This window comes from Muntiacus reevesi, chromosome 14 (genome assembly GCF_963930625.1).
Source record: "Muntiacus reevesi chromosome 14, mMunRee1.1, whole genome shotgun sequence".
NCBI lineage: Eukaryota > Metazoa > Chordata > Mammalia > Artiodactyla > Cervidae > Muntiacus > Muntiacus reevesi.
Genome location: NC_089262.1, coordinates 32,518,354 through 32,532,040, shown reverse-complemented (window position 1 = coordinate 32,532,040; position 13,687 = coordinate 32,518,354). Strand labels below are relative to the sequence as shown.

The 13,687-nt window shown below is 34.0% G+C and overlaps 1 protein-coding gene across 3 annotated transcripts in view; it reads left to right on the top strand.

Moving 5' to 3' along the window:
- The window catches only part of NUP155 (nucleoporin 155), a 55,406-nt gene that overhangs the window by 13,095 nt on the left and 28,624 nt on the right, over nucleotides 1–13,687 (top strand). For all 3 annotated transcript variants that reach the window (XR_010658987.1, XM_065905247.1, XM_065905248.1), the window contains 11 exons: nucleotides 309–382; nucleotides 664–755; nucleotides 2,722–2,819; nucleotides 3,293–3,445; nucleotides 5,774–5,874; nucleotides 8,207–8,377; nucleotides 9,941–10,051; nucleotides 11,237–11,331; nucleotides 12,086–12,174; nucleotides 12,855–12,917; nucleotides 13,413–13,560. Coding sequence is in view for 2 of the 3 variants with exons in the window: in XM_065905247.1 (XP_065761319.1) it covers nucleotides 309–382; nucleotides 664–755; nucleotides 2,722–2,819; nucleotides 3,293–3,445; nucleotides 5,774–5,874; nucleotides 8,207–8,377; nucleotides 9,941–10,051; nucleotides 11,237–11,331; nucleotides 12,086–12,174; nucleotides 12,855–12,917; nucleotides 13,413–13,560 (1,195 nt within the window). In the remaining variant the exon portion in view is untranslated. The remainder of the gene's footprint in view (nucleotides 1–308; nucleotides 383–663; nucleotides 756–2,721; nucleotides 2,820–3,292; nucleotides 3,446–5,773; nucleotides 5,875–8,206; nucleotides 8,378–9,940; nucleotides 10,052–11,236; nucleotides 11,332–12,085; nucleotides 12,175–12,854; nucleotides 12,918–13,412; nucleotides 13,561–13,687) is intronic.

Genomic DNA, 13,687 nt, shown 5'->3' with positions numbered 1-13,687 from the left:
TTAGCATACAATAAATTAGTGTTCATTAAATGTTTGTTAAAGGAAGGAATAATTTGAAACTTGGTTTTGGTTTGGCTTGAAAAATTAGTTTAGAAGACAGAAAAACTTATTTATGATGCTATTAACCCAGTCACAGTATTTGATATTTGCCTTTTTTATTCACATGATGTCTGCCCTAAATGCTTCCTGGCTTTGTTCTGGTGCAACTCTCCGAAGATTTATCTATAAAACAGCAGTTTTAATTTGTTGTAAGCAGCTACTGTGTTTGATTTGATAATCACTGGGATTTTTCTTTTGTTTTATTTTAGATCCTATTGTTCAAATTGCAGTTGATAATTCAAGAAATATTTTATATACACGATCTGAGAAAGGAGTAATACAGGTAAGTATTAATATTTTGCCACCATATAAAAGTGGAAGAACATCCCTGTTTTTAAGAAAGAAGACCTAGTCACTCTTGGCTTTTCTTATGAAGTGTGTGCTTTAAAAAAAAAAAAATCCCAAGCTACTTCTTAGGGCCCTAAATTTCTGAATATTTTCCTACCTATATGAACTAGCTGAATTAAAGGATCCCTAAAAAAGAAAAGTTTATTTAAAAGAACATTTGCAAAATGTATACAGTTTATAATCATGTCTTAAGTGGGTATAATTTTTTATTCACAGGTGTATGATTTGGGCCATGATGGACAAGGAATGAACAGAGTTGCCTCAGTGTCACAGAATTCTATTGTCTCTGCTGCTGGTAATATTGCTAGGTAATATGTAACTTATTGTCAGACATTTCGTTTGCAGGCATAATTATATTAGTTATATGCAGTACACTAAAACTACTCCCTCTTCAAAATATCTCTAGAAGGTAAGGAATGTTGGAGGAAATGACATTCTATTTTATGTTTGAAACAGTTCTTAAAGATGCTTCCTTTTGTTCTTAAGTTGGATGGTTTGAAACATGAGGCAGACTGGTTTTTCAGTGAAAAGGACACCTTGACCTGTGTTTTTTCCTTGGAGTTTAAAATTATGCTCCAAATGGTCTATGCAGCTATTACAGGTATTATGACTAGAAAACCAGAATTCTCAAAGTATGTCCCTGTTTGTAAGTACTCCACCCTTTAACACATCTACATAGTAGTTTCATTGGTCTGATAAGTGACGCAAGTACCATTTGGGAACACAGAATTTCAGAATTGTATTATTCTCACTGTCTACTTGGGGATATTGAAACTAAGAGCTGTTACGATTTGCCTGAGGTCTAAACTCCTAAATGAATGCTGAGACCCAGCCTAAAAGCCAAGTCTTCAGTCACTGTACACTGCTGTTTGCATATGTCACAAAAGTTTTAGCTGCAGAAGTTTTCTTAGCTGCAGAAGTTATCTTCACATAACACCTCACTTTTCAGCTTCTGTTGTCCGTGTGTCTGGTCACTGCTGCGATCAGATATCCTAATGATAGCATGTTTTCTTTGCTCTTCAATGACCAAGAAATTCTTTAGGCAGACAATTTAAGAGTTTTCTTTCTTTTCTCCTGGTTTTTTTTGGGAGAGTTTTTCAAATCCACAGAAAAATGAAAAAAATAGCATGATAAACACTGATATACCCTTTATCTAAATTTACCAGCTGTTAACACTTTGCTTCATTTGTTCACTGTTTTGACCTATATGGGGGTAGCACTAGTAGTAAAGAACCTACCTGCCAATGCAGGAGATGTAGGAGATGCGAGTTTGATCCTTGGGTGGGGAAGATCCCCTGGAGGAGGAAATGACAACCCACTCTAGTATTCTTGCCTGGAGAGTCCCGTGGGCAGAGGAGCCTGGTGGACTATGGTCCATGGGGTTGCCAAGAGTCATGTAGGACTGAGCATGTGCACACACAACACACACACACACACACATACACATGACCTATATGAAAGTAATTGCAGACATGACTTTCATCCTTAAGTCCTTCACTTTCCATATTGTAAGCTCTTATATACTGTATTATCATTACCACATCTAAAAAATGAAGAGTCTTATGTTCTAATTGTATAGTCCATATTAAAATTATTGTCTCCCACATCTTTCATAGCTGTTTTTCTTTACATTTTTCTCCACATTCAGTCATAGCTCATGAGCTACATCTGTCATTAGTTTGTCTCTTTAATATAAAACAGAAGTCTTATTGCCCTTTTCAATTTAGGAGGGAGGGACAGGAAAGTTATGAGTAGCATATCCCAGTTTCTGAATTTGTCTTATTTTCCCTATTTATAGACTCAGGGTAATACTGTTTTAACTAGTATTACATAGATGATGTGAACTTCATAGAGCATTACATTGAGGTACATAATACCAGTTTTATTTTTTTTTCCAATTTTCCTATTGGTTGATTAACACTTGATTAAGATTGTATTCACCAGAGCTCTCCATTATAAAGATTCACTTGTTCCCCTTCTTAATATTTGCAATGATATTTTAATGCTCTAAGAACAACTTGTTGTTGAACCATTTACCCAGTGGACTTAGCCTTCTCTTATAGTCTTTGAAAAAAGGATTATTCTTAACATTGTTAGTATGAAAAACACAGAATCGAGGGTTTTTATTAGTTCTTGCTGCTGTTGGATTGCTTTCTAAAAACTAGTTTTAAACTATTGTAGCATACTTAAACATGTAAGAATCCTGGTGGAATGTGTTCCTGGTAATTTAATAGATAAATTTAAAAAATAAAGTTCAGCTTTTCTTTCTTCTAGGACCATAGATCGTTCTGTTTTTAAACCAATTGTTCAAATAGCAGTGATTGAAAACTCCGAATCACTGGACTGTCAATTACTGGCGGTCACACATGCAGGTATGTTGTTTTATTTATTTATGTGCTATTACTGTGATAATTTTATAATCTTCAGGTTTGGAAATGTATGACTGGAAATGTGTTTCTATTTCTCTATCAGTTTTGTCAAGCTATATTAATAATTCATAAAGTGAAGGCTTTTGAAAAATCAAAAGATTCTTCAGGCTCTGTCTCCTGATTTTATGGATGTAAAACCAGGCCTGAAAGATAAAGTGGCTAATATTTAGTGGCAGAGTCCGGTCTTAAAGTTGTAGACTCTTTCTGGTGAAATGTGTTGATTTATCTCCCAATTCCAAATGGTTTTGCCTTAGAAACTACTCCAGCTAGGAGAGTGCATGGTGACTTCAGATCAGTCAGGACAGTGAGATGTGACTTGAGCAGAATTCTGTTTTTCTCTGGAGTTGCTTCAGTACCATGTGTGCCTTGTGTCTTTTGGTTCCTGTTAATGGTGGATAATTTTATTCCATGGTCAGGTGTAAGGCTGTATTTCAGCACTTGTCCATTCAGACAGCCATTGGCACGACCTAACACGTTGACACTGGTCCACGTCCGCCTTCCTCCTGGATTCTCTGCATCTTCAACTGTGGAAAAGCCTTCAAAAGTACATAAAGCTCTTTATAGTAAAGGTAAATTCTGAAACTGTCAGATGGAATACTAGATGCTTAAAGTTTTTAAAATTAGATTGCCTTGTGAGGCATTTGAAAATAACAAGGAAACTTCCAATAAAATTCAGAAAATTTTGAATTTTTGTATCCAGTTTTTTAATTTTTTTAATTAGCTTTTATTTCAAATTTTTTAAATGTCAATTTTTTTCATTGACATATGTCATTCATATATATATAAATACTGTAGTTTTTAATATCTAAGTACTTTTTAAGTTGTTTTGAACTTAAAAAGTACTTGTATGTGAACTCACTGGTCAAAATCGGTGTTATAGCCCATTGTAACAGACTTTGAACTTTGTTTTTTCAGGATGGTTAGGAAAACTCGAATGACTTTTCTGATACCATTTGTCCATGTCTTCATGGATATGGAGAATTCTCCATCCAGGAATATGAAGTTTTGATGATGAACTCTTGGATTCATAATTAACTTTAAAAACTGAGATTCTAATTAAACATCAAAACTAGAAAAACCTGTGTGTGCTTTTCTCCAATGTGAGAAAGCATTTGTTAATTTATTTTGATTTTCTAATAATTTTAAAGCATTTTCTGTACTTATTCTATTATATCTTCTAATGTTTTATTTTTCAACACCCAAATGAAACTTGCCTTTACAAATGGAATTTTTTCAAATACATTGTAACATGCAGCTTCACAGCATATAATTGAGATACAATTTTTACATACCATAAAATTTAGCCTTTTAAATTGTACATTCTGTTTCATCCATCTCATTAGAACTGATTCAAATGAATTCTTTTTAACAGCTGAGTAATATTCCATGGTGTATATGTACCACAGCTTCCTTATCCCTTCATCTGCTGATGGGCATCTAGGTTGCCTCCATGTCCTGGCAATTATAAACAGTGCTGCGATGAACATTGGGATGCACGTGTCTCTTTCAGATCTGGTTTCCTCAGTGTATGCCCAGAAGTGGGATTGCTGGGTCATATGGCAGTTCTACTGGGAAGACCCAGAGGAATCGGGTGGAGAGGGAGGTGGGAGGGGGGATCGGGATGGGGAATATGTGTAAATCTATGGCTGATTCATATCAATGTATGACAAAACCCACTGAAATGTTGTGAAGTAATTAGCCTCCAACTAATAAAAAATAAATAAATTAATTAATTAATTTAAAAAATCGTGCATTCTGGTAGTGGTTAGAATTATTCACAGAGTTGTATAACCATCACTATTATCTAATTTCAGAATGTTTTCATCACTCCTAATGTTTCATTAGCAGTCACTCTGCTGCTAATGGGTAAAGAGTTCCTAATAAGAAGTCCTTTTGCCATCCTTATGCCAATATCCCACTGTGATTACTATTGCTTTGTCATAAGTTTTAAAATTCCCATTTCAACATTTTTTTTCAAGATTCTTTTGACTATTCTAGAACTCTTTAACTGTCATAAATTTTAGAATCAGTCTGTCAATTCTGCAACTAAAAAAAAGCAGATGGGATTTTGATTGTTGAAAATATAGATCAATTTGGGGGGTATTCCCATCTTATAAATATTGCCTTCAAATCCATAAATGTGGGATATCTTTCTATTATATTCAGTTATGTGCATGATACAATCAAATTTCAGTTTTTCAAACCTTATACACTAATTTTAAGAAAACATTTTCTTGCTACTTGATATATACTACTCTCAATTTCTACAAGCTAGTTACATAGCTTAATAATTAATTAGGATCCCATCACCTATAGTCAGCCAATGGACTCAAGGTTAATATCACTAAACTCAGAATGAAGGGAGCAAATTAGTTGGAGGAATTGGAACTGAGCTTAGGAAAGCATATTTCAAAACCAAACTATAATGTCAGCTAATATTACTTAGGTAATTCTTTCATAGTACATTTATCTCTGCCATTCCATTAGTAACTTCATCATTTTTATTCATGGAGTATTTGAATTAACCAGTACATGAACTCTATTTCACTGAATATTACATACCATTGATTGTAAGTCAACAATTTCTAAATACTTTCTTTAAATGTAATAATTAAATTAATAAGCTCATTGTAAACATATACTAACTTTAGAAATGTACAAATAATTTGTATTTATCTGAAAGAAATAACATTTACAGTCTAGAACATTTAATGATACTACCCTAGCACTGATTATATGTCATTTTAGAGGATTTATTTTTTATTTTGCAACTTGTTTACTTATAAAGATTAATATGTATATTTATGTATTCATACTAATGTTACTAACATTATTACAATTATTATGGAGGTGTATTTGACATCCTATAATGAGATTTTTATGTATTAAACTTTTAGGTATTCTGCTGATGGCAGCGTCAGAAAATGAAGATAATGATATTTTGTGGTGTGTTAACCATGATACGTTTCCTTTCCAAAAGCCAATGATGGAAACTCAGGTAAGTTATCTTGAGAGATTTTAAAGAACTTATTACATAATTTTAAGTGAAAAACAAAATTATGAGAAGCTTTATCTTTTGATTTATTACTGTTTGCTTCTAATAATCTTATATGATTAGCAGTCTTACTGAAAAAAAGTATATACTGTTAGTTCTTTGTTTTTCCTCTCTAAGATAAGAAGTCATTATGGTACTCAGTAAAAAAATCTTTAAAGAAAACATTGGAACCCGTTTAGAATATTTTCATAAGGTACCTGAAAATACTTAGATCATTCTGAAATTATCTTTGTCCCATTTGAATATATTATATTTTTAGTTACTATGAGGCCATCTATTTTAGTTATGACTTAGAATTTTATTCTTATGATCTCTTTAATTTGTAGTTCCATCTAAATATTTAACTTTTTTCTTTTAATTATGGAAAATCCAAACATATGCAAAAATAGAATGGTAAACTGAACCCCACATTAAGGAGTTACCCTTCACTCCATCGTGTTTGCTCCCTTTGTCCCGCATATACAAATGTATATACACAAACACATAATTGTGTTTTAAAAGTAAATATTAGCACATACTCCATGAAGTCAATGGAGAGGTCCTGGGAGAAAGATGTGGCCCCCGCCTATCCCGGCCCAGCACCAACCACACCTGGGCCACTCATCCCAGCCCTGAAGGTGCTGAGAAGAGGCCAGAGATGCTCACTCCTCTAGTGTCCCCTGTTCCACTTCCATCTGTCCTCCTAGATGCGCTAGCATAGTTCCTGTTACCTGCACCTGGAGGCTGTTGATCAAAGCAGATCAGCCAACCCCCACTAGCGTCTGAGAGTCTCTTTGAAGCCATCTCTTTAAAGGCATTTTGGCTCTAGTTGTCACTGGCTACTTTTGGTCATTCTCAAACTGAATCTTCTTGTCAGGCGAAGTGGGAAAAGGAGTGTGTAGATGGGTGGAGAAAGACCCCAATCCTGGGAAGGGGGAACATGGTTTGAATGGGCTCTTCCGAGTTTCTGACGTGGTCTAAGCAGCTGGGGTAAAGACAGGTAGGTACAGAGACAAGGAGCACCTTTCTCAAAATCTTTTCTTTATCCTTCAGGGTTTACTGAGCACTTACTGTATGCCTCATTCTGTGGTAGACTGTAAGGATTCAGAACTCGGGAAGATATAAACCCTGTCTTGATGGGAGCACAGCGTTAGGGGGTGCAGGTTTGAAATCTGGCTCCATTTTCTCAGGGCAGTGACTCAAAGGACTTAATATGTCTCTGGCCCTCAATCCCCTCATCTATAGTAGTTTTAATATTAATGTGGGGTGAAAGTGGGATTAAATGAGTTCATGTGTTCAGAGTGCTCAAAATCTACCTAGCACATAGGAAGTACTTGATAAATGTTAGCTGTTATTTGTTTTTGTTTTTAAAGTAGGTACTATACATCATAGCACTTCATCTGTATACTTGAGTTCTCAAAAATGTGGACTTAAAAAACAAATGTAAATCCAGCTCATGAACATTAATAATCAAATTCTAGTCTCCCCAAAACAGTTATAAAAAACATTAGGACAATGGAAAAAATTCTGTATTGACTGGGCATTAGACTGTATTAGAGAAATGTTAATATTCTTACATGTTAATTCTTACATGTTAATATTCTTACATGTTAGAATAGTTTTATGGTTATGTAAGAGGACATCCTTATTTTTAAGAGATGCATGCAAATATATTAATATTTAATGGTGACATGGTATTCATAACTTTCAAATAGTTCAGTAATTAAAAAAATATAGGAATATATAGGAATATAGGAAGAAAGAAGAAAGCAAATATGGCAATTGTTGAATCTGGGTATCAGGCATACATGGACATACAGTGTACTTTCAACATTTTATTGATGCTTTAAATTTTTTATGATATTTTAGAAGACCAGGATACTTTTTTTAAAAGAATATCTTAGTTTAGAAAGCAAATATAACTTCAGAAGAGAGCAAAACTATGTGTTAGGAAATTTGACCACTGAACCTACCAGTGAGGATCAGTTCACTCTGGAAAGAAGGTAGAAGGTATATAGTCTTTGGTTATTGAAAAAATTATAGTATATACTATATATAGTTTATCTTAAGAAAAATTTGCCTTTTTCTTCTAGTATGAAAATCCTATTTACTGTCATAGAAGATGCTCAATCAAAATAATAAGTATTAAAAAATTAAATACTTTTGAGAATATTCATCCTAATGTATTATTAATTTATTAAATCCTACATTTATTCAAAGATTGTATCCTTTTTAGAAGATTTTGCTTTATGTAACTTTTCTTGTACATAGACAAAAATTTATTTCTTCTACATAGATGACTACTCGTGTTGATGGTCATTCCTGGGCTCTTTCTGCAATAGATGAGTTGAAAGTAGATAAGATCATCACACCCTTGAATAAGGATCATATTCCCATAACCGACTCACCAGTTGTTGTCCAGCAGCACATGTTGCCTCCCAAGAAGTTTGTTCTCCTCTCCGCACAGGTACGTGCATATCCTGTGAAGATAGAGACGAAAAGAAGCCCTATTTAGTGTTTTTGTCAAAGTATTCTGCAATAGTTGCTTCATAGAGTCATTTACTTAAGCACTTAGGAATGTTTAGTCTTAAAATATTCTTAAGGAATAGTTATAAATACCAAAAATGCAACAAAAAGAACTCACTCTTTGTAAAGTAGTATACAACATTTTTTAGTATTTATTTTTTGAGTAGTAATGCATTAACAGAATTCCAGTGGTAAACCGAGGGGTATACACAATAAAATCTCCCTTCTGGTTTGGGTCCCCTCCTTGCAGACTCCCATGTCATCAGAATTTGTATCTTTCCAGAGATACGTTATAGATATACAAATAATACAAATATATTTATAAACAAATAATAGCATATGTACTGCTTTTTATGTTTCAAAGATATATTTTAGATATCTTTCCATATTGATATTAGGACTTTCTCATTCTGTTTTATATTTGAAAGGCATTCCTTTTTATGGATGTACCATTTTTAACTAGGTCCCTATTAATGGATCATCTTTTGCTGTTAAAAATAATGCTACAAACTTGTGCATGTATAATTTCACATGTGTGAGTAGAGCTATAGAATTGCATCTTCTGGATTAAAAAGTATGTGTATTTATCAATGTGATAGATGTTTCTGGTTTCCCTGTGTACATGCAGTCACCATCAGTGACTGTTGAGTCTATTTCCTTACGTCCTCTGCAAGTACAGTAGCCCATCTTCTTAAGAGTGAGGTTGACGGTCTTTTCTAGTGTTTATTTTTCTGTGAATTGTCTGTTCGATTCTATACCTACTTCTCTATTGAGTTTGTCTTTTCGATTTATAGAAACTCTATATATTTAAGGGAATTTTTTGTGATTTAGGCTCAAACATTTTTTCTGGTTTGTCATTTGATTTTCTTTATTGAGTTTTTTTTTTCCCCTCAAGTGAATAGGTTTATAAGTAGTGTAAATATTCTGTTATTTGGGGGAATTTCTGGTACAGTTTTTTTTTGTTTTTTTTTTTTAAAAAAGCTTCCACACTCTAAGTTCTTGAAAGCATTCACCCATAGTTTCTTTTAGTACTATTCTGTTAAAGTTTTATTTTGTCCTTTCTGTTTGGAATTTATCCTGGTTTTGGTATGAGTATGGATCCAGCTTCAGTTTCTTCTGAAGTGGACATACTTGTGCCTTTGTGATTAATGGGTACTCTAATTTTGACCCTTTGGTTTGAGGGGCAGCTTTTATTATATATTAAATTCTAATATTTACTTGAGCTTGTATCAGAACTTTCTACTTTGTTCCACTTATCTGACTATTCATGTATTAGTACTGTGCATTAGCTAAAGGTTTATAAAGTGTCACTTAAGTTTTCCATATGGATATATAGATCTAGGGTGGCTTGGGAGTTGAAATGTAGATGAGATGATCTTTTTGACCAGTGTACTTTGTGTTCTTGAAGTTTGTTTGTTTTTTTTTTTTTTTAAGGTAGAGTCCGTTGCTACTAGCCATTCTTAGTAAATCTGTTATTCATCTTCTTTTTTATTTAACTTCTTAGGGGAGTCTTATGTTTCATAAACTTAGACCTGTGGATCAACTGAGGCATCTGCTTGTGAGTAATGTGGGTGGAGATGGAGAAGAGATCGAAAGATTCTTTAAATTACATCAGGTAATTATTTGTAATTTTTTTTTGATGTGATGATGTTTTAAATGATGAGAATGATAGCTACATTTTATGTAAGTTAGGATCAAAATGCTGGGATTAATACTAGTCTTCCTTCTTTGCTTTAATCACATATGTACTGGTATTTGGGAACAGGATTAATATGCTATAAGGTTTATGGTAAATGCTCATATTTTTTATTCTGTTGATAAATTCTTAGCATTAAAATGTACTAGTAAGAGTGTGATGGTGAAATTATATGACAAATGTATTGTTATCAAAAGACAAGACCTTTATAGATAAATGGATAACCAACAAGGACCTGCATTATAGTATATGGAACTCTGCTCAATGTTATATGGCAGCCTGGATGGGAGGGGAGTTTGGGGGAGAGTGGATACATGTATATGTATGGCTGAGTACCTTCACTCTTTACCTGAATTTATCACAACATTGTTAATCGGCTATACCCCAATACAAAATATTAATAAAAAGTTTTCTAAAAAGTAAAATAAAAGACATTTAAAAAAAAATAAGACATTTACAGATAAATAACTTTTAAAAAATTTTTTCTTTTTTTTTGCTTAATGACATCAGGAAAAAATTAGGGGTAACAGTGATGGGGACTTTAGTATTTTAAAACCACAACTAGAAATGATGAAGTAATACTAGGAATGCTTAAAGTCAGGAATATCAGATCAAAGTTAAATATACACACTCTAGATTCAAAGCAGCTCCACCATCTGAGTAGATTACTTGAGTTCTCTGAGCTTCCATTTTCTCATGTGTAAAATATGTATTAAATTATAATATGTGGCATGAAGAATAATATGCTTTAAAGTCTTAAAATAGTGCCTGGCACACAGCAAGTGCTTAATACATGTTAGCTGCTGTTGTTTTCTAAAAGATTAAAACACCTTGAGAAAAAAAGGAGGTGACTAAACCAGAAACTAAAATAGAATCTAGATAAAAAGAAAAAGAGAACATCCTTTAATAGTGGTGCCTATGAGAAACTTTAAAACCAATAGTGTTTACTTCTCCTTTTTCATACCTGCTGCTTTCATTCATTCAGCAAATATTTATCAAGTACCTGCTCTGTACACAGATTTAAATACTGGATACAGCAGTAAACAAAACTTCATTCAAAATGTTTATGTTTACTCTAAGGGAAGATAATTCTTTTTTTTACAGGAAGACCAGGCTTGTGCAACTTGCCTTATTCTTGCTTGTTCCACTGCTGCCTGTGACAGAGAAGTATCTGCTTGGGCTACTCGGGCTTTCTTCAGGTATGTTTATCACTTTTCTCTTGTTTTTGGCCTCCCTTTTTTTTTTTTTTTAATGGGTGCATTGGCTAATATGATCATTACAAAACATTTAAGTGACCATATAGGCAAGTTAGTAAAATTTATTTGCAGAAAGATGAAATCTAGAAAGGTGATAATACACCTGGAAACACCTTGATGAGCATAATTTATGCATTGTAACCCTTTCTCTGGAGTCTCTTCTCCAACTTCTTTTGTCTGGTCTTCTTTCTACCTCAGTTAACTATCTCATTTGTCTTTTCTACTTCCTCAAAGACTATAGCAGTTCTGCTCTATGTGTATCATTTGCATGGAGAGATTCTGCATCAATCACTTCAAGGAAACTTGGGTATCAAAGAGATATTGTTTGGAAAATATTTAGCTAAGAATAAATTTTAAATGCAATTTTTAAAAAGAATTTTTTGAGTAGTCTAACCATAATTCTAGTGTGGGAGTTATAGTACCATACACTCATTAAATAAATTCTATGCTTCACAGACCCTTTTTTAGAAATTGCCAAAGTCCCTTATAATTCTTCTTGGTAGCAGTTTCAAGTCAACATTTACTAAATAAGTATTTTATTAGGTATCTATGTGTGTATTTCACTGTCAGCATGATGCATTGAAGTCACTAATGTTTAAAGCATTTATCCTGAAGCTAAGCAGAACTTGAAACAAGTCCAGCTTTTAAGATGGATAGTTTCACTGAATAAACTCAGCCCCTGTTGTCATAAAAATAGGTATGGTGGTGAAGCACAGATGAGATTTCCAACCACTCTCCCCGCTCCGAGTAATGTCGGTCCCATCCTGGGCTCTCCTGTCTACTCCAGTGAGTATGAAACACTGAAATTATTTCTAACAGAGCTTGAATTGTAAAAGCTTTGTAGCATATTTTAGGGCTTCCCAGGTGGCTCAGTGGTAAAGGATCTGCATGCCAAGGCAGGAGACACAGGAGATGTGAGTTTGATCCCTGGGTCGGGAAGATCCTCTGGAGTGGGAAATGTCAGCCTGCCCCAGTATTCTTGCCTGGAAAATATCATGGACAGAGGAGCCTGGTGGGCTATAGTCCATGGGGTCACAAAGAGTGGAACACCACTGAGCACACATAGAAACATATTTTAATGGATAAAAAATTTTGTTATGTTTTCTTTTCTGCTACTGGATTGTTAGGAAATAATTCTATAGATGTCTGATTAGAATTACATATAGTGAATCCTTAATGTATACTGGGAAACAAAATAAGATGTAAGCAGTAATATTTACAGAATTCATTTGTTACTTATTCAACAGGAAAGAGTTGAGTGATTTAATAACAAACTCCCTCCTCAGTGTTTTTCAAAGTGGGAATTGTTAGAAAATTGCTAGGAAATGGGTCCCTAATTCTTGAATATATTATGAGGGGTGCCCCTCCTTACTCTTAGATTTAGAAACAGTTTCTGTGTCTGATTTTGATCAGATTCAAAAAACTGGGAGATAATTTTATCAGTCTTTATATTGTTTCCTTTTCAGGTTCTCCTGTTCCTAGTGGTACTCTGTATCCAAATCCATCCTTCTTAGGAACACCATCTCAAGGTACCTGTTTTCTCTGTTTGAGGATGCTATTACTATTCTTTTTGGAGCCATCATTATGAATTATTATTCTAAACACTTAACTTGTCCTATTCCCCTGAAAATATTGTGATTTAATAGAAGTGGCATCCAAACAAGCGTTGGCATTCGGCCGTGAATACCTTTACCTAGCCTACCTAGAGAGCCCCCTTTGAGTACCAGGATTTAATCACCAGCCCTGAACTAACTGACCTGTTTCACTCCCACCATTAAGATACAGTGATTGCAAGCTTGCTTTCCTTCTCATCCTGCATTGCCACACTTGAAAGCCAACCTGAGAGTTCTTAACCAAGTCTAAGCCTCTCTTCTTGTCAAGGAAAATCAAATTAAATAGCTGTTTATTTCAGTATTTTTGTAACTGTTTTTCCTTTGGGCCCAGGTACAACTGACTTGGGTTTTTGAGAATTCTGAATGTTTACGGTTAAATTTTGAGATTTGATTTTCTTATGTGTGTACAAGGTGTCCACCCTCCTGCCATGTCTACTCCAGTGTGTGCTTTGGGAAGCCCGGCAACTCAGGCCACAAGTATGAGTTGTATGGCTGGACCAGAGATTGTGTACTCTGGAAAACACAACGGTATTTGCATTTACTTTTCTCGAATCATGGGGTAAGTTTTTCATAGAATAATTAACTATTGCTCATCTTGTTCCATTTTGTACTGTTGAACATTTTTAGCTTCAAATTTGGAACATCATTTATTCCTACTAAATTTTACTTATAGTTTAAGCTCACTT